General features: G+C 35.3%; 1 protein-coding gene across 1 annotated transcript in view; it reads left to right on the top strand.

Moving 5' to 3' along the window:
• LOC114334398 (chitotriosidase-1) overlaps positions 1–26,672 on the top strand; it is a 63,477-nt gene that overhangs the window by 16,044 nt on the left and 20,761 nt on the right. Inside the window, exons 3-4 of the mRNA XM_028284435.2 lie at positions 8,054–8,289; positions 16,235–16,362. Coding sequence (XP_028140236.1) covers positions 8,054–8,289; positions 16,235–16,362 — 364 coding nt within the window. The remainder of the gene's footprint in view (positions 1–8,053; positions 8,290–16,234; positions 16,363–26,672) is intronic.

Here is a 26,672-nt window from a genome sequence, read left to right on the forward strand (position 1 = left end):
CCTAGTCAAACCTAGGAGTGCCTGAAATTCGGGCTTTGACTATAACACATATATTACACAGCCCAACAAAAAACTGATTTTAGTTAATTCATATGTCCTGATTCCAAAAATACAAACCTTTTCTTTGTATCAGCTCTAGTTTTCGAGATATAACATACTCATGAAATACTTAAATATTCTTACATTTCTGTATATTCCACCACTATAATTGCAATATGTTTGTAAAAAAAACTTAACAAATTCCAAGACAAATGGGCAAATGGACAAAAGTGCGTATTAAAACTATTTTGGTGTTCATTTAGGAAATCAAGGTAAATCCTTGGCTCCATATGTAGTGTGCAAAACTTGTCTTGAAAACTTGCGACAGTGGACGAAAGGACAACGAAAGTGTTTAAAGTTTGGTGTTCCAATGGTATGGAGGGAACCAAAAATCATTTTGACGATTCAGCAAAGACCATCCTAACCTTGATTCAGCAATAAGACCAATTCCACATCAGCTTGAGCAGATACCCATTCCAATATTTAGCAGTCTACCTACGCTACCAGGGGATAATGTCAAAATGTTATCTGACGAACTACAGACTAATAGATTTGAGGAAGACGACAGTGATTTTGAAGGGAATTCAACACGTCCTGAGCTCTTTACTCAGGAAGAGCTAACCGATCTTATCAGAGATTTAAACCTTCCAAAGGACTCTTCCGAGTTGCTTGTCTCCGGACTAAAAGAAAATAATGTTCTTCACTCAGACACCAAAATTCTATACTACCGTAATAGAGAAAAAGACCTTTTGCCTTTTTTTCTCAGCAAGATTATATGGTTTTTTATAACAATATTAAAGGACTGTTAGAAGAAATGGGTGTATCGGAATATACACCAGATCACTTGACGACAAGTGTGTCCTTCTACATAATGGCAAAAAATATGGAAGTATATGAATTGGTCATTAGAGTGGAAGAAATGCTCAACAACTTTAACAAACACGGTTGTCATATGAGAATTGAAATACCTCTACAGCCATTTAGACCGTATCCCAGAAAATCTTGGTGACCTTAGTGAGGAACAAGGGGAACGCTTCCACCAAGGTATCAAAACGATGGAAGAGAGGTATCAGAGGAGATGGGCCAATCACATTATGGCAGATTACTGCTGGAGTCTTCGAAGAGACCGTCCTTTAAAGCCTTGCACGAAAATTATATAAAAGGAAGTTTTTAGGTGACGCCGAATAACACATTTTTACTGCGACGCTGGTAAGGTTAGATGGAAAGTTAAGTTTTTTTTGGCAGATATATGTCATGATTTATGTAAGTATATTGTTGTACAATAAATATCTTACTTTTTATTCGTGTTTTGTTTATTTCATGGGTAGCAACACTACATATATGTTGGTAGTGCTGCGTTAAATTACCCTATATGTTAGAAATGTGATCTGTTGTCGTATTTTCTGAAAACGATCTGATGGAGCAAATCTGGTGGCATTTTTGGATTCAGCAGACCCAAATTACCTAGAAACAGTCAAAAAATTTTCGGCAGCAAACTGTGTGTTTACCAGTGTTATAATATATTTTAAAGCCATATTACAAGGTATTCTACGTTCCCGCACTAGTGAGGGAAAATGCAACTTTCGGAAAGAAAATGCGTGCGGAAAAGTGACTGTTTTAGTCTGACCATAGAAAAACTATGTTTTTACAAAAACGTTATCACTACTAAAACTGAAGCTAATAAAAAATCGACTAAATTACTTGATTAAAAAACCTAATTTCCTTATTAAAAATATATAAACATTTTCAATTTCGTTGCAACCCGAAAATGCAGCAACAATATATTCTAGTTTAATCAAAAAGCGCAGGAGGAGTCTATACCGGCTTCGGGGCTTTTTTGCCCTTCGTCAGTTGACACATATCCTCTTCTCTCTGATTGAATTAGGATACTTCGAGGCGTGCCGTCCCGGATTGCAACGAAAGAAATGACTGGGGTGTCGTAGCGACATCTGCTAAGAAACAAATTAAGTTCTCAATCTAATAATACATAAACCGACAATAAATATCGCTCTACATACCACCAGATTGAAAACAGTCGGAAACATTTCTGGTAACAACCTCCGAGGCTTTTAAAAATTATAAACTATGCGGGTGCCAAGACGATCAGAAGATGAGGGAATTTTAGAATTTTTAACTCACGTCCCATCTGCTCAGCGTGGTAAAGCTCCAACGAGAAGGTTTCCTACGTACTCCAAAAAGAGTAAATAAATTAAACATTAAAAATGTATAAACATTTTAAATTTCGTTGCACCCCGAAAATGCAGCAGCATTATATTCTAGTTCAATCAGAGGGTACAGGAAGAGTCTATACCGGTTTCGGGGCTTTTTTGCCCTTCGTCAGTAGACACATATCCTCTTCTCTCTGATTGAACCAGGATACTTCGACACGTGTCGTCCCGAATTGCAACGAACGAAATGGCTGCGTCAGTGGAGAGAAACGTACGTATAAGAATGGTGGGTCACCTCTAAACCGAAACGAAACATTAGTGGTTTTTTAATATAGTGCAGCCGATATGTGAAACAATTGTGCATTTAATGATAGAAGGTAAATAGGGAGAAGTGTATTTTTGAAGTGTGTAAAATAAATAATTCCTAGCTGAGCGCTTTCGGCTTACAAAGCCATCTTCAGAGCTATGGTCAAAAGGTTCAAAATACCACCATGAAGAGAGATGGATCCCATGTATGATATAAACTTCTATTTCTTATGCAGTTTTTTTTATTTGATGGAAAAAAACCTTGTCTGACTGTTGAAAAAATTGTTTTTGAGGTCGGAAAAGTTAAAACATCTATTACAAGCACAAAGGACTTTCACACGAAAATTACATTACATATAACGAATATTTGATCATGGTAAGGTCAAGAAACCTTACCATCTGAAGTCTAAGGTGTCAGCATGCAGCATTTTTTCAACAGTCAGACAAGGTTTTTTTTTCATCAAATAAAAAACTGCATAAGAAATAGAAGTATTTTTATATCATACATGGGATCCATCTCTCTTCATAGTGGTATTTTGAACCTTTTGACCATAGCTCTGAAGATAGCTTTGTAAGCCGAAAGCGCTCAGCTAGGAATTATTTATTTTACACAATTCAAAAATACACTTCTCCCTATTTACCTGTTGTCATACGTGTGTACAAAACTATTTCAGTCTTTACATTTTTAATGATAGAAGTATATAATTTGGACCACATATACTGCACATATAAAGCTCTAAATTTAGATGGGAGGCCATCTCAGATTTTGCCTTTTATAAAAATGGCGGGGATCCAAAATGGCGACTATACATATGTGACTAATAGCACGATAACTTTTGAACGAGACTTTAGATTTCAACCAAATTTGGTAAATAGGATCTTTTTTGATGTATAAGATCGAGGTCTTGAACCAGAAAAATCGGTTTACCAGAAGTTGTGTTTTTCCTGGTTTATATGTAAAAATATGCTGTTTTTTTTTTCAATTCTTTCACCCTGTATGTATTAATTTTTCAAAAAGTTAATACCGCCATTGAAAAGATTGTAAAAATATTTTTTAGGAAATATTTTGAACTTTTTAGTTATGTTAATTACCATTTAATAAATGCAAAACGTATCTTCACATGTACCTATATGCGGCAGATTCGTGCAAATATTATAAGAATTATTGTGCATTTAATGGTAGAAGCAGATAATTTCGACCACATATACTACACATATAAAGGTTCAAATTTAGATACGATGCCATTTCAGTTTTTGTTCCTTTTACAAAAATGGCGGGCATTCAAAATGGCGACTATACATTTGTGACTAATAGTACGATAACTTTGGAACGAGACGTCAGATTTGAACTAAATTTGGTATATACGCTGTGAGCTCGTACGTAGAGGGGATATTTATAAATTCACGAGCGCCAGCAGTGATAAGTTTGTAAACGTTTACCGTAAATTTGACATAAATGTCAAAGTGATTAATTTAAAATTAAAATTAAAATGTCATAAGTGTGTACAAAACTATTTCATGTCTTCACATTTTTAATGATAGAAGTATATAATTTGGACCACATATACTGCACATATAGAGGTCTAAATTTAGATGGGAGGCCATCTCAGATTTTGCCTTTTATAAAAATGGCGGGGATTCAAAATGGCGACTATACATATGTGACTAATAGCACGATAACTTTTGAACGAGACTTTAGATTTCAACCAAATTTGGTAAATAGGATCTTTTTTGATGTATAAGATCGAGGTCTTGAACCAGAAAAATCGGTTTACCAGAAGTTGTGTTTTTCCTGGTTTATATGTAAAAATATGCTGTTTTTTTTTTCAATTCTTTCACCCTGTATGTATTAATTTTTCAAAAAGTTAATACCGCCATTGAAAAGATCGTAAAAATATTTTTTAGGAAATATTTTGAACTTTTTAGTTATGTTAATTACCATTTAATAAATGCAAAACGTATCTTCACATGTACCTATATGCGGCAGATTCGTGCAAATATTATAAGAATTATTGTGCATTTAATGGTAGAAGCAGATAATTTCGACCACATATACTACACATATAAAGGTTCAAATTTAGATACGATGCCATTTCAGTTTTTGTTCCTTTTACAAAAATGGCGGGCATTCAAAATGGCGACTATACATTTGTGACTAATAGTACGATAACTTTGGAACGAGACGTCAGATTTGAACCAAATTTGGTATATACGCTGTGAGCTCGTACGTAGAGGGGATATTTATAAATTCACGAGCGCCAGCAGTGATAAGTTTGTAAACGTTTACCGTAAATTTGACATAAATGTCAAAGTGATTAATTTAAAATTAAAATTAAAATGTCATAAGTGTGTACAAAACTATTTCATGTCTTCACATTTTTAATGATAGAAGTATATAATTTGGACCACATATACTGCACATATAGAGGTCTAAATTTAGATGGGAGGCCATCTCAGATTTTGCCTTTTATAAAAATGGCGGGGATTCAAAATGGCGACTATACATATGTGACTAATAGCACGATAACTTTTGAACGAGACTTTAGATTTCAACCAAATTTGGTAAATAGGATCTTTTTTGATGTATAAGATCGAGGTCTTGAACCAGAAAAATCGGTTTACCAGAAGTTGTGTTTTTCCTGGTTTATATGTAAAAATATGCTGTTTTTTTTTTCAATTCTTTCACCCTGTATGTATTAATTTTTCAAAAAGTTAATACCGCCATTGAAAAGATCGTAAAAATATTTTTTAGGAAATATTTTGAACTTTTTAGTTATGTTAATTACCATTTAATAAATGCAAAACGTATCTTCACATGTACCTATATGCGGCAGATTCGTGCAAATATTATAAGAATTATTGTGCATTTAATGGTAGAAGCAGATAATTTCGACCACATATACTACACATATAAAGGTTCAAATTTAGATACGATGCCATTTCAGTTTTTGTTCCTTTTACAAAAATGGCGGGCATTCAAAATGGCGACTATACATTTGTGACTAATAGCACGATAACTTTGGAACGAGACGTCAGATTTGAACCAAATTTGGTATATACGCTGTGAGCTCGTACGTAGAGTGGATATTTATAAATTCACGAGCGCCAGCAGTGATAAGTTTGTAAACGTTTACCGGAAATTTGACATAAATGTCAAAGTGATTAATTAAAAATTAAAATTAATAACATTAATTATAAAAAATATTAGTTGGTCAAAGCTGTGGTATATATTTTTACCTTAAATATACTTACGTTTTAAATACTGAATTTACGTTTTTTAATGTTCCGTAATATGTAATTATAAATTAATCTTAGCGCCATTTACACGATAATTGTGAAAGTATCCGAAGTAAGAAATTAATATTTTTCTATGGATGCTATACAATGTGCAACTTCTCTCACTACTTACATACATTCAAAACGAACAATTTCTCAGGGTGTGAGAAAAGTCGGCCATTGCAGTGAGAAATATTTTTTCTCACGGGTTCCATACGTAGAATCGCGGTTTCCATGGTAACATGCACAATACAAACACAAATATATTTGTCAAATAAAATGTGTCAAATCAAAACTTACGAGGAATTACCTTTCAAAACTGTTCAAATATAACTGGTAACTATTTATGATTTTAAATAAATAAAAGTATATAAATATTAAGAATAATAAATACCTACATATGTATATAATATGTATTTTATTTCAATTTTGGCATATAATCTACATAATAGCACCTAAATTATTTAATTTTGAAGATTGAACTCTTGACAAAAACTCATCCATAGAAAAAGCACAGTGTACAACACGTGAGAAAACGACATATTTCTCCCTCGCTTGATCGCAACAAACTTCTGCGCTCGTGAGAAATATGTCTTTTTTCTCTCTTGTTGTACAATATACTATTCATCAATAGAACGTCAAAATGATTAGCAAAATCTTAAAAAAATCTATTACAATTTAATTACTTTTTATCTTTGTAAATATTAAGCGATAACAATTAAATAATAAATTTAAAAATTACCGGTAAAAGTTGAATTAGTAATCCGCTATAGGCGACACCAGAGAAGCTCAGAGCGTATAGGTTGTTTTTTTATGAATAATATCGAGGTCTTAAACCGGAAGAATCGGTTTAAAATAATTTGTGTTTTTACTGTTTTTTTTTTTTATGAAAAATATGTTGTTTCTTTTTCAATTCTTTCACACTGTATATATAAATTTTTGAAAAAGGTAATACCGCCATTAAAAAGAGTGTAAATATATTTTTTCGGAAATATTTTTAACTTTTCAGTTGTGTTAATTACCATTTAATAAATGCATAACGTATGTTCACATGTACCTATGGGCGGCAGATTCATTTTGAATGCCCGCCATTTTTGTAAAAGAGTAAATCTGAGATAGCCTCATATCTAAATTTGAATCTTTGTATGTTTAGTATGTGTGGTCCAATTTATATGCTTCTACCATTAGACGCACAATAAATTCTTATATTATTATTTGCACGAATCTGCCGCACATAGGTACCTACATGTGAAGATACGTTATGCATTTATTAAATGGTAATAATTAATATAACTAAAGAGTTCAAAATATTTCCTAAAAAATATTTTTACGCTCTTTTCAATGCCGGTATTACCTTTTTGAAAAATTAGCATATACAGGGTGAAAGAATTGAAAGAGAAACAACATATTTTTACATAAAAAAAACAGTAAAAACACAAATTCTGGTATACCGATTCTTCCGGTTCAACAGCTCGATATTATTCATAAAAAAAAGAACCTATATAGCAAATTTGGTTGAAATCTGTTATCTCGTTCAAAAGTTATCGTGCAAAAGTCACATATTATGTATAGTCGCCATTTTGAATGCCCGCCATTTTTTTAAAAGGAACAAAAACTGAGATGGCCTCGTATCTAAATTTGAACCTCTATATGTGTAGTATATGTGGTCCAAATTATATGCTTCTACCATTAAATGCAGAATAATTCTTATAATATTTGCACGAATCTGCCGCATGTAGGTACATGTGAAAGATACGTTTTGCATTTATTAAATGGTAATTAACATAACTAAAAAGTTCAAAATATTTCCTAAAAAATATTTTTACGCTTTTTTTAATGGCCGTATTAACTTTTTGAAAAATTAATACATACAGGGTGAAAGAATTGAGAAAACAACAACATATTTTTACATAAAAACCAGGAAAAACACAACTTCTGGTAATCCTATTCTTCCGGTTCAAGACCTCGATCTTATACATAAAAAAGAACCTATATACCAAATTTGGTTGAAATCTGAAGTCTCGTTCAAAAGTTATCGTGCTATTAGCCAAGTCGCCATTTTGAATCCCCGCCATTTTTTAAAAGGCAAAATCTGAGATGGCGTCCCATCTAAATTTGAACGTTTATATGTGTAGTATATGTGGTCCAAATTATATGCTTTTATCATTAAATGCACAATTCTTATAATATTTCCACGAATCTGCCGCACTAATAGATCAATTTTATGTTGATTAATATTTATTAATTAGCGTTAACTTTTTCAGAGGGTTTTAAAAATCTGGTAGCTCTAAAAGAATCAAATCCAAATCTTAAAATAATTGTAAGTATGGGTGGCTGGAACGAAGGATCCGAGGTATACTCAGAAGTAGCTGCAAATGCAATGTTGAGAAAAATTTTGGCCAACAACGTTGCATATTTTCTAAAAGAGTGGAACTTTGATGGATTTGATCTAGATTGGGAATATCCTGGATTGAGAGGAGGAGAAACAACTATTGACAAAGTAAGATCTCTTTGATTAGTTTGGATAACAAATTTTAATTGCATTTGTCGTGGTATAATGCATTTTAAATAATTCTTTTTTTATTCTTCTGGTTTGATCTTAGTCTTCTTTGTGATATTTCTAATCATTTGGTAATATTGTTGAAAATCACTACAAAATAAACATACCTATAATAACTATATTTTTTAAGTTTGATAAGTTCGCCTGTCCAGCTATTTTTTCAATCAACGTATTTCTCTCTCTCCCCTATATTGAATTTCGTTATTTGTGTATATGTATATGAATTTGTGTATACACTCACTGGCACAATATTCCGCCACCCAAAATTTTTGACAATCTATAACTTTATTATTTTTACTCCGATTTTCAAGATTCTTGTATCAGTTTGTAGGTACACGTAGATATTGATGTCGTTTTGTTTTTATTTCGGTAACAAAATTTTTTTGCTTAGATGGCATTAAACGGGGGTGAAAGGAAGCCTTGTTTTTCTCCTAATTTTAAAAAATTCTATGGAAAAATTGGAGGGCTGATTTTGTTTCATACTCCGTTAGTATTATCCTGGGGGTATCACTAAGGGTTTGTTTTTAATTATCCAAATATCTCTTTTCTTGTAAGAGCTGTCATTTGTCAATAAAACACTGCTTTGAAGGTTTATTCAATTAAAAATATCAAACGCACTAAAATTAACAAACAAAACAAAATTAACAACAAAACAAAACAATTCAATAGCGGGTATGTCACCTCTTGCAGCAACGACTGCTCGCAATCTGTTTAGCATCTAATAAAGATGTGTTATCCTTGCCTGGGGAATAGCCCGATATTCCCTACCAGGGCCATAACTGTACCAAATTTTTTGGAGGCCTAGGATGACGGCGAATAGCTTTTTTAATTAATCCCATAAATACTCAATAGGTCTGAGATCTGGGCTGCATGCGGGCCATTCTAATCTTATCAATCTAACCTCTATTTCATGAGTCAATCAGGGTTCTTATTTATAAAAAATAGTACAGCTCTTACAAGAAAAAATATATTCGGATAATTCAAAAAACAAAATTTTACTGATGCCTCCGGGATAATATGACAGGAATATGAAACAAAATCAGCTATTCTATTTTTCCACAGAATTTTTTAAAGTTAGGAGAAAATACAACCCTTCCATTCACCCTTGTATAATGCCATGCAAGCAAAATTTTTTAAGTGAAAACTTCTTTAGGGATGTTGTGCGATTTTTGGATAGGGGAAAAAGCATTGAATTCGCGACCGTCATGGCGACCCCTCATCGCTTATGCTATATATTATTTGTATTTATATATAAATTGTATAGAAGTATTTAAATTTAAAATAAATGTAAAACATATTTTACGATGGGGAAAAAGGATTTATTTCGCGACCGTCATCGCGGCCGTCATCTCTTCAGCGAAATACATTTTGTACCTTTCTATAGTATGTGTATGTATACATAAATTGTATAGAAGTATTTAAATTAAAAATAAATAATTAAAATAAAACCTATTTTTGGATGGGGAAAAAGGATTTAATTGGCGATCATCTCTTCGACGAAATAAATTTTGTACGTATATTAATTGAAGTGTGCATTTTTTGGATGGAAAAAATCGCTTCGACGAAATAAATTTTTGAAGTGAAAATTTCTTTAGGGACGTTGTGCACTTTTTGGATTGGAGGAAAAGTGTTGAATTATGGACCGTCATCGCAACCATCATCGCTTCGACGAAATAAATTTTTGAAGTGAAAACTTCTTTAGGGACGTTGTGCACTTTTTGGATGGGAAAAAGTATTAATTAGCGACCGTCATCGCGACCGTCATGGCTTCGACGAAATAAATATTTGAAGTAAAAACTTCTTGAGGGACGTTGTGCACTTTTTGGATGGGGAAAAAGTATTAAATTAGCGACCGTCATCGCGTCGACGAAATAAATTTTTGAAGTGAAAATTTCCTTAGGGACGTTGTGCACTTTTTGGATGGGGAAAAATTATTAAATTAGCGACCGTCATCGCTTCGACGAAATAAATATTTGAAGTAAAAACTTTTTGAGGGACGTTGTGCACTTTTTGGATGGAAAAAAGTATTAAATTAGCGACCGCCATCGCTTCGACGAAATAAATTTTTGAAGTGAAAATGTCGTTAGGGACGTTGTGCACTAATGGATGGGGAAAAGTATTGAATTAGGGACAGTCATCGCAACTGTCATCGCTTCGACGAAATAAATTTTTGAAGTGAAAACTTCTTTAGGGACGTTGTGCACTTTTTGGATGGGAAAAAGTATTAAATTAGCGACCGTCATCGCGACCGTCATCGCTTCGACGAAATAAATATTTGAAGTAAAAACTTCTTGAGGGACGTTGTGTACTTTTTGGATGGGGAAAAGTATTGAATTAGCGACCGTCATCGCGTCGACGAAATAAATTTTTGAAGTCAAAACTTCTTTAGAGACGTTGTGCACTTTTTGGATGGGAAAAAGTATTAAATTAGCGACCGTCATCGCTTCGACGAAATAAATATTTGAAGTAAAAACTTCTTGAGGGACGTTGTGCACTTTTTTAGACGTCATCGCTTCGACGAAATAAATTTTTGAATTAAAAATTTCTTTAGGGACGCATGTGCACTTTTTGGATGGTAAAAAGTATTAAATTAGCGACCGTCATTGCGACTATCATCGCTTCGATAAAATAAATATTTGAAATGAAAACTTCTTTAGGGACGTTGTGCACTTTTTGGATGGGGAAAAATATTAATTAGGGAACTTCATCGCTTCGACGAAATAAATTTTTAAATTGAAAATTTCTTTAGGAACTTTGTGCACTTCTTGGATGGGGAAAAAGTATTGAATTTGCGACCGTTATCACTTCGCTGAAATAAATTTTGTACGTACATACATTTTGTGTATGTATACATAAATAGCATAGGGCATCACCATCGCGTATATGATATAGGTATAGCACTTTTTTTGGACGGGGAAAAAGTATTGAGCTAATAATTTATTTACTATAAGAAGTTTTCACTTTTGTCGGTACTCCCACGAGTGCCTTCAATTTTTTTGTTACCGGAATAATACCAAACGATACCAATACATGTACCTACAAACTGGTGCAAGAATCTTGACAATCGGAGTGCAAATAATAAAGTTTTAAATTGTCAAACTTAATCAAACATTTTGGATAGCGGAATTTTGTGCCGGTGAGTGTATATTTCGCTAAAGATTATTATCACGTTGAACGAAAGGTCGTGAATGTAATTATAGATTCCCTTGTCGAGTATTTCACCAGTCTGTTCTGCTTTATTTTTCCACCCTAAAACGCGCAGAGGATAAATAATTCGAATTTTATTTACCTACTGCCTCATTTTGACTGACGTTTAATAAATACATTGGAACTCTTATAGGCCGGTCTAGTTAGACTCAGAAATAGGAGTAAGGTTACAATAATTACCAGCCAGCTGAAAATTGATTGGCAGGATTCAGTCACCAAATATGGTTTCTAGCGATTTTCAGCGAAACGGTAAGTTCTGTCATAAAATTAGTTCTAACAGAAAATATAGATTAGATAAACATCTATAAAAATGTCTCAATACTTTTTTTTTCTAAGAGCCACCGTTTTTGAGAAACAACGATTCAGAGAGTTTTAATCGTCATAATAATATGTATTAGTACACCACGTATATTATACATCACTGAAGCTGGAATACAAGTAAACAGATTTTTTATTATTCTATATTCAATTGTCTGCGTGGCTAGGGTCGTAGGTGCTATTATAGTATGCGGTCTACCGGCGCGTTTCTACAATACAGCTTGCGGTCTACCGAGTAGACCCAGTACCCAGTACCCAGTACTTGCGGTCTACCCAGTACCTGTATTATAGTACACCATAGATCTTTTTCCAGAGGTTGATAAAATGTTATCTATTGCAAGTGGTGTCGTTGGTGATAGTACAATTAATTGTTATAAAACTCGTGAAATGGGGCTTGACTCCATGTCAAAAATAACAGGACTAACTAGTCCTGCTTCTTTTTTTTGAAAAATGCCTTTGGCAGAGCCAATTAGCCAGACTTGTTTGTGATTGATTGCAGATTCATAGTCATAAATTTCTTATAAACATAAGTACATTCTACAATATTATTTTTATAGATACATTGGTACATTGTGTAGCTTTTTTTTATTTTGTTTTTTTTTTTAAATTATTTTACTGTTTTTTTTTAATATATATTTTAATTTGTGCGAAACACTTTTTTACTTCTTTTTTTTTCTATTCTTTTTTTATTTTTGTTTCTATTTTTTTTTCTTTTTTTTTAGTCCTGTTCTAGACTAAATAATCCCTCTTTTATCTATAAATAGTACCATAAAAGTTCACGATGCAAAAGTACCTGTTGACCCTGTACCATTGTTCCAACGAATGAGTATTACTTCGGCATTTCTAGATGAAATTGAATCTTACCCTTTATCATTGATTGACGACATTGAAATGCGTAAAACACAAAAGTCTGCCATTTGCGATTATTTTCAGAAGGTACATATTGATATTAACAACATAAATGCGACATACATCATTGATAGAAAATATCTATTATATCGCATTGTGTGGGATAGCGAAGAACCATTGAACGTTATCTTAGATAAATACGTTCAGTATGTACGGCGTCATTTTGGTCCCAGAGTTACTGTCGTATTTGATGGCTATACTGATTTTAGAGAAATATTAAAGCTGCAGAGCAATGTCGTAAAACTTCAGCAACATCTTCATCTTCTAATATTTTGTTTGATCAATCCATGACAGTGTCTACCAGTCAACAGAAGTTTCTTGCAAATATTCACAACAAATCTTGGTTCATTTCAATGCTGAAAGAAAAGTTTACTGCTGAAAATACACTGCGCGTCATAGAAAACGGGCACCCCAAAAAATGGGTCATTTTTGATGTCACGTATCTCCCAAACCTGTTGTCCGATTTAAGTGATTTTTTGAATATGTTATAGCCTTATTCTTTGCCAATATTTCTGTAATAGTATTTTTGCTAAACAGGTAAATTTTCATTGTATACCAGGTGTACGAATCAAACTGTGTTTTTTTCTCAAAGTTCGCAACACCCTGTGGAATATTCTAGCATTTATAAAATACTGAAATTAAAACCCAACTATAGCCTCAGGGTTTCTTAACACTCTGTTTTTTGATTCATTCGCTTATGTTGGATAATACAGAAGTTATGTACTTTAACAACTAGTCATGTTCTTCATCAGTATAGGTTGTTTGTAAATAAGTGCTACAAACTTTAAGGGGCAATTCTGCATGAAAAATAATGACCGTTTGCTTTATAAACTTATGTCCGCAAATGCTTCGTTTACGAGATACGGGATGTTGAATTTTTTTTACAAACTGGCGATTTATTTTATTGCCCTAAAACCGGTTGAGATATGCAAATGAAATTTGGTAGGTTTTAAGAGATAGTTATTGCGAATTTTTTGACTTGCCATTAAGAATTTTGTATTCACTATTGGCGTGCATACGGGTAATATGACCGATCATATTACCAGTATGCACGCCAATGGTGAATATAGAATTCTTAATTTTATGTCAAAAAATGTGCAATAACTACGTCTTAAAACCCACCAAATTTCATTTGCATATCTCAACCGGTTTTAAAGCAATAAATAAATCGTTAGTTTGTAAGAAAAATTTCAACATCCCGTATCTCGGAAACGAAGTATTTGGGGACATACGATTATAAAGCAAACTGACATTATTTTTTAATGCAGAACTACCCCTTAAAGTTTGTAGCACTTATTTACAAACAACCTATACTGATGAAGAACATGACTAGTTGTTAAAGTACATAACTTTTGTATTATCCAACAAAAGCGAATGAATCAAAAAACAGAGTGTTAAGAAACCCTGAGGCTATAGTTGGGTTTTAATTTCAGTATTTTATAAATGCTAGAATATTCCACAGGGTGTTGCGAACTTTGAGAAAAAAACACAGTTTGATTCGTACACCCGGTATACAATGAAAATTTACCTCTTTAGCAAAAATACTATTACAGAAATATTGGCAAAGAATAAGGCTATAACATATTTAAAAAATCACTTAAATCTGACAACAGGTTTAGGAGATACGTGACCTCAAAAATTAGCCATTTTTTAGGGTACCCGTTTTCTATGACGCGTAGTGTATATTGGTAAAACAAGCTAATAATGATGCTGACGTAAAGATAAATTGAAACAGCCATAGAGTAACTCAATTTAACAGATACAACTATTGTTGTAGGTGAAGATGTAGACTTGCTCGTATTACTCACTGCTCGAACTCCAATCGAAAAAACTATTTTTTTTAAAACATGGAAAAGCTCAACACCAATCGAAAATATATTCATCGAAAAGTTTATATACTTTTGCAAATAGTCAAAATCATATACTATTTTTACACGCAATAACTGGCCGTGATACGACATCTGCATTTTTTAGGAGGAGTAAAACGACTGTTTTTAAAATGTTTGAAAAACAAGATTTACTTGAATGTGCTGAAGTTTAAAAAAAACTGATTCAACTCCACAAGAAGTTATTTCCAAGGGAATTAGCTTTCTTCTCTCTATGTATGGAGCGCCTAAAAAACTACGTGCTTGTTCCATTCGACAAATTATCGAAATAAAAAACAAGTGCAGTTATCTTGTCTTCCTCCAACCTCAGCGGCTGCTCACCAACATCTTTTTCGGGTATATTACTAAGTTCAAGTAAGACTTGTCTATCAGCTAGATTCAAAAGACTGGGGATAGAAATTAGTCGACAGTTCATTAGAACCAATTCAAACTTTACTCCCACCTGCGCCGGAAAAACTCCTGAACACAATTTTTTGTAACTGTAAAAAGGGATGTAGCGCTAAATGTGGTTGCAAAAAAGTTGGACTGTTTTGTTCGGTAGCATGTACTAATTGTCAAAACCGGCCGTGCTCCAATGTTGAATAAGCAACAATTGAGAATTCATTTGATTCAGGAGCTATGCTATGTGTCATTAATGGGGCAATTTACTTGCACCCAGGATGAACAAGAGGAAGAAGAAGAAGAAGACGAAGAACTAGATGGTGAAGAAGAAGAACAATTAGAAGAGAAAGCAGAAGTATTAGAAAATTATGAACCAGTTTGATAAATTTACCTATTTTTTTAAAATGTATACCGCTTTTTATAATTTTCATCATTTTTAACCCTTGCCAATATCAACTATTCAATAGAGCTTAAACAGAATCATAACAGATCCGTAGAATAGGCCTACTGAAAAAACCACGTAAAAAACCCGTTAAGTACACTACCTCCAAGGTGGTGTGGACACGTGTGCATATTATGACGATTACAACTTTTTGAATCGTTATTATTTCAAAAACTGTGGCACTTAGAAAAAAAAGGATTAAAACATTTTTTATAGATAATTATCTAATCTACATAATCTACATTTTTTGTTAGAACTAATTTTATGATAAAACTTACCGTTTCGCTGAAAATCGCTAAAAACCTCATTTGGTGACATTTGATCCCGCGTAAATTTGTTTGCTCGGGTCGGATTTATGAGGACTTTTTAGATTTCCTTTATGATGGTATTTTGAACAATCCTGGCAATTTTCGGCTGGCTGTTAATTTTTGTATCATCGGATGTGTAACTTGACCGGAGTATTATGCCTGGTTGCATCAAAAAATCTTAAGCTCCAGCTTACAGATCCATAATTTTCTATTTTTATCTAAGCACGTCATAACTGAGACGAAGTTTAAGATTCAACCCCCGTGCCAATCCATTGTGGCCAACTGAAAATTGATTTAAGACTCAATGGTGCAACGCGTATGCTTAGTAAGCTGAGCTTAAGGTACGTTTTAAGCTTAAGATGTGTTGGTGCAACCAAGCATTTTTCTTTAGTATTTATTTGAAGATAAATCTAATCATCAAGTCTATATTGTAGGACGATTTTACGGCACTTCTGAAAGAACTTAGCAATGTTTTAAAGCCTAAGGGATACTTATTAAGTGCAGCAGTAGCGGGAGCACATGAGAAAATTAATGAAGCTTACGACATTCCAGCGATTACAAAGTAAGCAAAAATGCTTCTTTTTATATTAAGACATGTATATCACTTGTTTAGGTTACCAATAATTTTAACAGACTTATAGGTATAGTCGGTTCGCTAAACTCAGACACAACTGGCTAGTGATTTTAGTAAGTAATTTTGCCAAATATGATAACATTGGCAAAAAAATAATTAATAAATAGTTAATAATTACTAAATAGTTAGTAATTTTGAAAATTTTAGCAAAATTGACCAAAAACGAAACAATTACCTACTAAAATCACTAGCCAGTTGTGTCTGAGCTTAGCGAACCGACTATAGTATAAAAGAGTATCACAACATAAATAATATGTATATCAAAAATGAATAACCATTTTTAATTTCGTTGCAACACGAAACTACAGCCGCATCATTATTCCAGTTCAATCAGAAAGTGCAGCAAGCACCTCCACCGGTTTCGAAACTTATTAGTCTCTCATCAGGAGGCACATATGCTGCTATCTCTGACCCAACTAGGAGAAACCTCGGCGTGAAGTCACGTATTGCAACGAACGAAATGGCAGGGATGCCCTAGCGTCAACTGCTAGCAAAAGACTAAGTTTTCAATCTAATAGCACATAAAACAACATCAAAAAATGTTACTCTACATCCTATCAGATTGAAAACAATGGGAACCTTCTCTGGTAACACCTCCGAGGCTTCTACAATTTGCAAGCCCTAACGGATTCTGAGACTAAGGAAGTTGAGGGAATTTTACAATTTATAATTCAGGTCCCATCTGCCCAGCGTGGTAAAGTTCCAACGAGAATGGTTCCCTTAGTACTCCAATCAGAGTAAACATGTAAATCAAAAGTGAATAACCATTTTCAATTTCGTTGCAACACGAAACTACAGCCGCATCATTATTCCAGTTCAATCAGAGAGTGCAGCAAGTACCTCCACCGGTTTCGAAACTTATTACGACGGGACGTGAATTATAAATTGTAAAATTCCCTCATCTTCCTTAGTCTCAGCATCCGTTATGGCTTGCAAATTGTAAAGGCCTCGGAGGTGTTACCAGAGAAGGTTCCCATTGTTTTCAATCTGGTAGGATGTAGAGTAACATTTTTTGGATGTTTTATGTGCTATTAAATTGAAAACTTAGTCTTTTGCTAGCAGTTGCCGCTAGGGCATCCCTGCCATTTCGTTCGTTGAAATACGTGACTGCACGCTAGGGTTTGTCCTAGTTGGGTAAGAGAGAGCAGCATATGTGCCTCCTGATGAGAGACTAATAAGTTTCGAAACCGGTGGAGGTGCTTGCTGCACTATCTGATTGAACTGGAATAATGATGCGGCTGTAGTTTCGTGTTGCAACGAAATTGAAAATGGTTATTCATTTTTGATTTACATGTTTACTCTGATTAGAGTAGGAAGGAAACCATTCTCGTTGGACCTTTACCACGCTGAGCAGATGGGACGTGAATTATAAATTGTAAAATTCCCTCATCTTCCTTAATCTCAGCATCCGTTATGGCTTGCAAATTGTAGGTGTTACCAGAGAAGGTTCCCATTGTTTTCAATCTGGTAGGACGTAGGATGTAGAGGAACATATTTTGATGTTGTTTTATGTGCTATTAGATAGAAAATTTAGTATTTTTTTATAAATAATATAATATAATTCTGAAAATGGAACAGAAAAATTGTTTAGGTTTAAGTCGAACCTAACCTAAAATATTGCCATTTGCCATTGTTTTTTAAAACAACCACAATAGTATATTATTCAACGAGCATTTAATGAAGGTCATTATGATGCGAGGATGACGAATACGACACGAGCCGAGGAGCGAAGCATGGAATAGACCATCATAATGATAATTAAATGCAAGTTGTACAGATAGGTGCACGATTTTTTATGATCGTTGTTATATTGCTCACAACAAAAAAATATAATCAAATTTATTTATTTTGTAACACAAACAAATTGAATAGTTATATGATTAAATTAATTATTTTGTTGATAAATTTATATTTTGAATATTACAATTAATATTATTAAAATGAATTTGAGGTTAAATTTTCAATATCCCTATCGTAACAAGAGTATGCATTTGAATTGACATTGCTCTTTGCACATAAGCCACCTTAGACAGAACGTCATCTCGCGATGCTATAGGGCTTTTCATTCACAGTCATTTGTTTCGAGCTTCTGTCATATGTCGTATAATCCGTATATATTTATATTATACACAGATTATACAACATATGACAGGAGCTCGAAACAAATGACAATCGATGAAAAGCCCTATTAGTTAAAAATCTGTATCGTAATTTAAAATCTGTAATGAGTGGAGTCAAGTAAGAATAGTGTTTATGAGTACAAGTTAGTGGAGTTGCTCAAGCTGCATTGGCCTTCCGTAGTGGTCCTTTGAAATGTACACGAACAATCGAGAAAGTTCGGTTTGTAGACCAATGTTGGACACCAATCCCGAAGTTACGCCAATTAGTTCTGTACACGTTGCCCCAACTCATTGGCATAACTAGTTGGTCAAACGTGTACTGGGGCCAACTTCTATCAGTATAGATTTTCGTGTACATATCAAAGGGCCACCACGAAAGAAAAATTCAGACTGAGCAACTCTACAACGTGTACCTTTCTTTCATCTTTAAGGAGGGTATCTGGAATCTTCAAAAGACATCTCAGTCTTGAACGCCGCATGACTGACCTTAGTGCATGATTCATTTCTAGTAGTCCCGGCTATAGTTCCCGAGGTACTTTAAGACGCCTTCTCTTTGCGGAGGCTACGCCGAAAGCCTACTTACTAAACCAGACCCCCCCTCTGTCACCCAGTGCTACAAAAGCGGAATAACCGCTGTAATGCCAACATCACTACCTAAACACTACTTTCATTTATCCACAGACTGTCAGCAAGGAGGCCTTTATCTTTTCCTCTTTTTTTGGTCCTAGAATTTGGGTTCTTTTGTAATTTTTTTTGAGTAACTCCGTAGCAGGCCTCCCAGAACGGCATCACTCTTTTCCCACAGATAATGTGGACAGCCGTAGCTCAGCGGCATGATACTGGCCTCATAAACTAGAGCGCACGAGGTCGATACTCTGTACCAACAATCTATTTTCATTTCTCGAAATGATACGAGCCGTTCACCATGCTTGAGAGGGTACATTAAGCCGGCTGTGAAACAGGGTTAAATATGCAATTGGCGCCGGAACAATCTAAAAGGTTCTCCTCGGCAAAAATGCCATTAGATATTATTATTACATCAGATAATCAGGTAAGTATCTATATAACATACTTAACTGATTATCTGATTTCTTTAAAATACGACTTTAAACAAAATAAAATAGTTTAAAACTAATATATTAAAAATAGTCTTGAAACCCTTTGGATACTTTTATAAATTATATAGGGGAGTTGTTTATCAGTAATGCAATAAAATTCATAAACAATGTGATTCAACATCAAATCTCATTTCAAAGTCTGAAGCTCTTTCTAATACAATCGTGAATTCTGTAGTGTTAAAACTATAAAATGTATATAACGACTAACAAGAACAAACTGAAGACCTTTAATCCTCCATTACAAAATCATTGACGCTACAGAATCGCCTGTTTAAGCCACTTTGTGGACATACTCAGTAGCGCTGCAGAGTGGCTCGTCTGTTTCTGTTTTAAGATCGATATTTTTAAAATTATTATATTTTTAAATGACATATTATTTAGCAATTTAGCTAAAAAATGGTACTATTTGACTAGCTGTTTGTTTTTATATCTTTATAGAAGTATTATTCTTTAATAATTCATGTGTTTAAATTTTCACTTCACTTTTCCAAAAATATTACGTAAATACACGGTATCGGCACGGTGATAATGTGATTCAGTAACATCAAGCAAGCAAGCAAACAATTTGATTGGACATCTTGGTTATTAAAGCACCCTAATATGTCTGTGTAGAATTTGGCGTTCGATCCGACCATCACTTGTGACATCGTTGCCGTATTATCACGTTACAATTTTTGTGATATTATACACGAGCGTGACACCCTGAAAAAAGCGCATAGTTTTCGAGATACTGACCAGAGAGGGATGAATGGCTAATTTTATTCATACTTTATATTTTCGAGGGTGCTGAAAACGAAAATGAAGTTTATTTTGAATTTTATGTGGGGGAACATTGTCAAAATCGCAATTTTAATCTAAAAATAAAAAAAAAATCACGTTATTTTGCTTTTACCTCGCTACAACTCTGTTCCATTTTAATATTTTTTTCTGAAATTTTTACACTATATAGCTGTAACATTTTTGAAGACAAAGGTATCTGCCTTAAGTTTTTATTCTTATCATGATAAAGGTTATGAATTTTTCAAAGAAAAAGGTGCGGATTTGTGCATTGCAAAGTTTAATCGCGAAAGTTGTGTGACGAAGTTTAAAATTTAGCTTCTCAATAACGTTTACTTTAAAGTAGAGTGTACAAAGAAGTTTTCACTTAGATCAAAATGTTTTATAGAAAAAAAAATAGTGCAACTTTCAATGTCGACATTAGAAATCCGACAGACAACCTAGGTCTAATTTTTCACCTTTAGTACTATCCTTGGATTATAAGCTTTAATTTGACACCTCATTTGTCATTATACCTAGTATAATGACGGAGAAGTAAACGTTATTATTCTATTATTCTTGTAGGTACATCTAACATTAATTGAAATTATGAAAGAAATATATAGAAAACAGCATGGCAACACTGTGACGCACAAACATAAAAATTCAGCCACATTCAGCTGTGCGTTACATAGGGTGCTTTAATATCCAAGATGTCCATTTGATTTAACCCGACCTGTGGGAGATGTCCACCCTATCGAAAAAGTACATTCGGATGTAACAATTCATTGGGGCGTGTTTTAACCCGAGTAAAAACAGGGATCACCCCACCTCGCTCCAATGCCCCAGGCCATCCTTTTCCCCCCCATAACACGCTGGGGGCACAACTATCGTAGCCAAATGCTCTTCACAATGGAATCCTGGGTAATAAGATTCCAATGTGGTGCCCTAATTGAATTCTAAACTTCTTCTTCTTCTTAAGCTGCCTATCCGTTCCGGATGCTGGCGATAAGCATGGCTATCCTAACTTTGCTTGCTGCTATTCTGAATAGTCCGGTTGTCGATGTATTAAACCATTTTCTCAGGTTTTGAAGCCAAGATATTCTTCTTCTCCCAAGTCCTCTCTTTCCAAATACCTTGCCTTGAAGAATGAGTTGCAACAAGACATATCTCTGTTCATTCCTCATAACATGGCCAAGATATTCTAGTTTGCGCTTTTTTATTGTGTTAATAATCTCGCATTCCTTGCCTATTATACGTAGAACCTCAACATTAGTCACACGATCCACCCACGAAATTCCCAAATTGCGCCTGTAACACCACATCTCGAAAGCCTCGAGTTTTCTCAAAGAAGCCTCGGAAAGTGTCCAGGCCTCTACTCCGTATAATAACGTAGAAAATACATAGCATCTGATGATAGAGATTTTGGTAGCAAGAGGTAAATCGTGGCTTCTGAAAAGAGACTTCATCATTATGAACGCTGATCTCGCTTTTCCTATGCGTTGTTTTATTTCACTTGAGTGGTCCCACTGGCTGTTTATGTTGGTACCAAGGTATGTGTAGCTGTCGACCCTGTCAATTAGTTGTTGGTTAACCAAAAGCTGTGTATTTAATATTTCGCGCTTACTGACTACCATGTCTGTACTTTGTTTTTTTCGTATTGAGATCAAGTCCGTATTCTCTACTTATATCTGATATGCGCGACATTATTCTTTGCAAACCATCTAGACTGTCTGCAAAAACTACAACGTCGTCGGCATATCTAATGTTGTTCAGACGCACTCCATTGACTAATACGCCTTCCTGTAGTTCTCCCAGCGCTTGCTCGAAGATACAATCAGAGTATATATTAAACAGCACCGGGGACAGGATGCATCCTTGCCTCACTCCTCTATCTATGGAGACTGCCTCTGTCAATTGGTCATCCACTTTAATATTGGCAGTTTGGTTGTAATACAAATTATATATGATTCTCAAGTCTCTATCATCTACTCCCGCTTCATTCAAAATGTTTACGAGTTTATCATGTTTTACTCTATCAAACGCCTTTTTGTAGTCGATAGAACAAATATACACGCCACAGTCAACATCCCTGCATCTTTGCATAAGCACTTGGACAGCGAATAGAGCCTCTCGGGTGCCTAAGGCATCGCGGAATCCAAACTGCGTCCATGATACCTGTTCTTCGCATTTTTTATATATTCTGCCGTATATCACTTTTAGAAACGTTTTGAGCAAGTGGCTCATTAGGCTAATTCAAAACTAGGCCAGCGTAAAGCGCTCTATGCCTTTATCTTCTAATTACTTATCCGCGGAACTAAAAATTGCTTGCTTGGGCTCCAAGTCATTGTACCAAGCCCCACTGAGCTCAGTCCAATGGCTTGGTGCTCAAGTATTTTTTTTTGTTTTTATGTTTTTTATATTTTTTTGGTGGCTTGTGCCTTTTTTTTGTTTTTTATATTTTTTTTGGTGGCTTGTGCCTTATTCTTCTATTTTTTTATGGGATGACTTTACCTGATCGTGGTGTTGGACCTACGCTTGGGTTACGTGTTTCTTCGGCACTTGGTGTTTCGAGCTACGAACTATCTACTATTTTTTATTTTTACTTCTTTATCACTTTACTTTCACTATATTCTTTGTGTCTCTCTTTATGTACTTTATTTATTTCACTTTATTTCCTTTGCTTTATTCCACTATTTGCTGTTTAGGACGTTTGTGCTTCCATCGGTGGAAAGCGTCATACCCTAGCATCTCTCGCAGTATGGGGCTTGCGTAAAGCTCCAGCTCCGCGAATTTGACCCTTGCCTTGTCTGTCATCATTTCGGTGACTCTCACCTGTTGTAGCTCTCTGAACAGGAATCTTTCTACGACGTACCTCGGGACTTTGGCTGCTTCTCTTAGGCTGCTGTTGTGAACCGCTTGAATCTTCTTTTTGTGTGTTTTGCATACTTGCCCCCATGCTAGAGATGCGTATGTTAGTACCAGTAATATTATGCTCTTTATTAATCTTAACCTCGTTTTTAGTCTTAATTTACTTTTTCTGCCTGTGAGTCCTCTTAATGTTGCTCTCATGTTGGCCTTCTGGACTGTGGCTTCTAGGTGTTTTTGGAAGGTTAATCCTTTGTCCGTGATGACTCCCAGGTATTTGGCTTCATCTTTCCACTCGATGGGGTTGTTCTGCACCGTCAGTTGTTCTTCTCGCTATTGTCTTCCTTTCTTGTACAGTACCGCTTGCGTCTTTTCGGAGTTGATGGCTATCTTCCACTTTATACTGCATTCCTCGATGTCTTCTAACGCTGTTTGCAGGTTGGCCACTGCTATATCTACGTACCTGGTGTTCTAGGTACGTCTGCGGTGTATATTGTGTACAGCAGAGGTGACAGGACTGCTCCTTGTGGTACTTCAGCCTCCATGTTTCCGAGCTCGGACAGGACTTGTTCTATCCGAACCCTGAAACTCCGGCCACCTAAGTACGAAAAGATCAGCCTCGTCATCGCCCCGCTGTACCCATAGCCTCGCATTTTATATATGAGCCCCTTATGCCACACTCTGTCGAACGCTTTGCTTACGTCCAGGAATGCTGCTCCAGTGTACTGCTTGTCGTTGAATCCAGCTGCTATGTACTCAGTTAGTCTGAGTACTTGTAGCTCGCTGGAGTGCTCTGCTCTGAATCCGAATTGAGCTTCTAGGATTATCTCTAGTCTGTTTGTTTCCATTTGCAGTCTGCTGAGAATAATTCTTTCCACTATCTTGCTGATCGCTGGGAGTAAGCTGATTGGCCTGTAGTTCTGCAGGAATGTGTGGTTCTTGCCAGGTTTTGGAATCATAATGACATGGGCCTCTTTCCATCTGTTTGGGAATATTTTATATCTTAGTATCGCGTTCACTATGTTTGTAAAATACACTATAGCTCTTATAGGCAAGTACTTTAGGGCTCTATTTGTTATTTCGTCTAAACCAGGTGCTATTCTCGGGGAACTGTTTTTTATATGTTCATTTTTTTTCCGGTGATATTGGGGGATATTGTCTTCTGGATCCTCTGGCCTTTCTTCCTGCTCTTCGACTTCTTCCATGAAGTCTACGTCCTCGTCTGGATGGTAGTTTAACCTGAATTCTCTTTCGAGTGTGGACCTCATCACCTCTGCTTTTTCTTCTATGGTATATACCATGCCGTTTTCTCCATGTAATGGGGGATGAGTTTTCTATCGCTTCTTATCATTTTCTGGAGCTTCCAAATATTTTTCATCCATCTCTTGTACGTAGTTGTCCCATTTTTCGCTGCGGTGTTGTCGAAGAGCCGTTTTGACCTCTCTGTTTAATGTGTTTCCCCAGGTTTTGTCTATTCGGTTTCTTGTTCTTCTGGCAATTTGCTTCGCTCTGTTTTTTTCCCAAGTCTTGTACTTCTTGTGGTATGTCTTTGAACCTTCCCGTGTGGATCTCGACTTCTTCTTCTGTTGTGATGTTTCTAATTGCTTCTTGGATGATGTTTTCTAGCTCTAGGACTTTTTCTTCTATTTGTTGTGGGTTATTTATAACTGGCACTATATTTATTCCTTCACTCACTAATCTTTTATAATTTGTCCACTTTATTTTCTTTTTTACTCTTTTGGGCGGGTTTGTTTCTTCCCATGTTCCTAGTTCTAGTAGGATGGGGTTGTGATCTGTTGTTCCTTCGTTTAGGGTGATTAGTTCTGCTTGTAGTCCTAGGTTTTTAGCAACAACGATATCTATGTGGGTGGGAAGTCCATTTCCTGGAAAATGTGTTGGTTCTTCTGGGCCCATTGCCACTGTTTCTTCGTTATTCTCTAAGTAGTTCTTTAGTAGTCGTTCGTTTCTGTTCGTAGCTCTATCGTTCCAGTTTGGGGATCTTGGATTTAGGTCTCCTATTATTATCGATGTTTCGGCGATGTTTAGGAACGCATCTAGGTCATTGTCCATTAATGGGTCTTACGGTTTTACGTAGGCTGATGTTATTCTGACTGCGCCTTGCCTCATTTTCACTTCTATTGTAGTTGCTTCCATGTTTACCAGTGGTGGAGTCGTGAATCTTGTGTGTTTACTTCCCTTCTTAACTGGGATGGCAGTTCCTCCTGATAGTCTTGTGAGGTCGTTCCTATATACATCGTACCCAGGAAACTTTAGGTTGAAGTTGTTGGTAAGCTTCGTTTCCTGTATTGCTACGATGTCCATCTCGTATCTCTTGACGAGTTCGTCCATGATGTTTTGGTTAATTGATATGCCGCCCGGATTCCAGAAGCCTATCCTCAAGTATCCCCTGTCTGTGTCTGTGCATTAGTTCTGCGTCTGCCTGGTGCCTAGGATGACTTCTTGGACTACCTTAGTCACTATGTTGGTTACCATTCTAACTAGGTAATCTTCGTCTTGGGGGATCGTTGTGGTGTTTTGCGTTTGTTGTTTGTTTGGTGCTTGCGTGGCTTGGGCGTAGGATACCCCGGTTGCCTGCTGTCGTCTGATCGTCTGTTGCTGTGGCCTCTGTGGTGGTGGTCTTCCCCAGGTTGGGCACCTAGGGCATCCTCTGTAGTTTGCTGGGTGGCTTCCATTGCAGTTTGCACATGTTGCCTTTATTTCTCTTGCTCGTTTGCACAGCTTCGTGGGGTGATCTTCGCCACATTTCACGCACCTCGGGTCCTTCCATTCAGTAACATCAGTAGAACTATTAGTACTCTATGAATTATGTAATCTGGCCAGAAACAACCAATCTCCAGCTCAGATGTAACCTGCATTGGGAGCATCATTGAGAAAGCCAGAAGCGCATTTAGTCACTATGCATGAGAATTCTTACATACACAGACAGCAAACATGTGTTTAAGGGCGTAGGCGCAAAATTTAGTTTCCAGTCTCCAGTACATTTGAAATGCATTCATATTTTTCGAATCCTGAGAAAACTAATAAATATTTTTGAAAAATTTAAACGCAGAATGAAATATTTTATTATTACCGAGGGTCGAAAGTCCCTTAGAATAAACAAACATGAAAGACTGCATTATTACCGAGAGCCTTAGAATAAATAAAAACTTTCTTTTGAATAAGATATTTGAAATTAAAAATCACGCTAATTTTTTCTCTTTTCTCCACCCCTGTAACTTATTAAAATAAACATTACTCATAGAAGTTTTCAGGGACTTTCGACCCTCGGTAATAAAACAATCTTTCATTCTGCCTTTAAATTTTTCAAAAATACTTAGTTTTCTCAGGATTCGAAAAAAAAATGAATGGCATTTAA

Source organism: Diabrotica virgifera, chromosome 1 (genome assembly GCF_917563875.1).
Source record: "Diabrotica virgifera virgifera chromosome 1, PGI_DIABVI_V3a".
Taxonomy (NCBI): Eukaryota; Metazoa; Arthropoda; class Insecta; order Coleoptera; family Chrysomelidae; genus Diabrotica; species Diabrotica virgifera.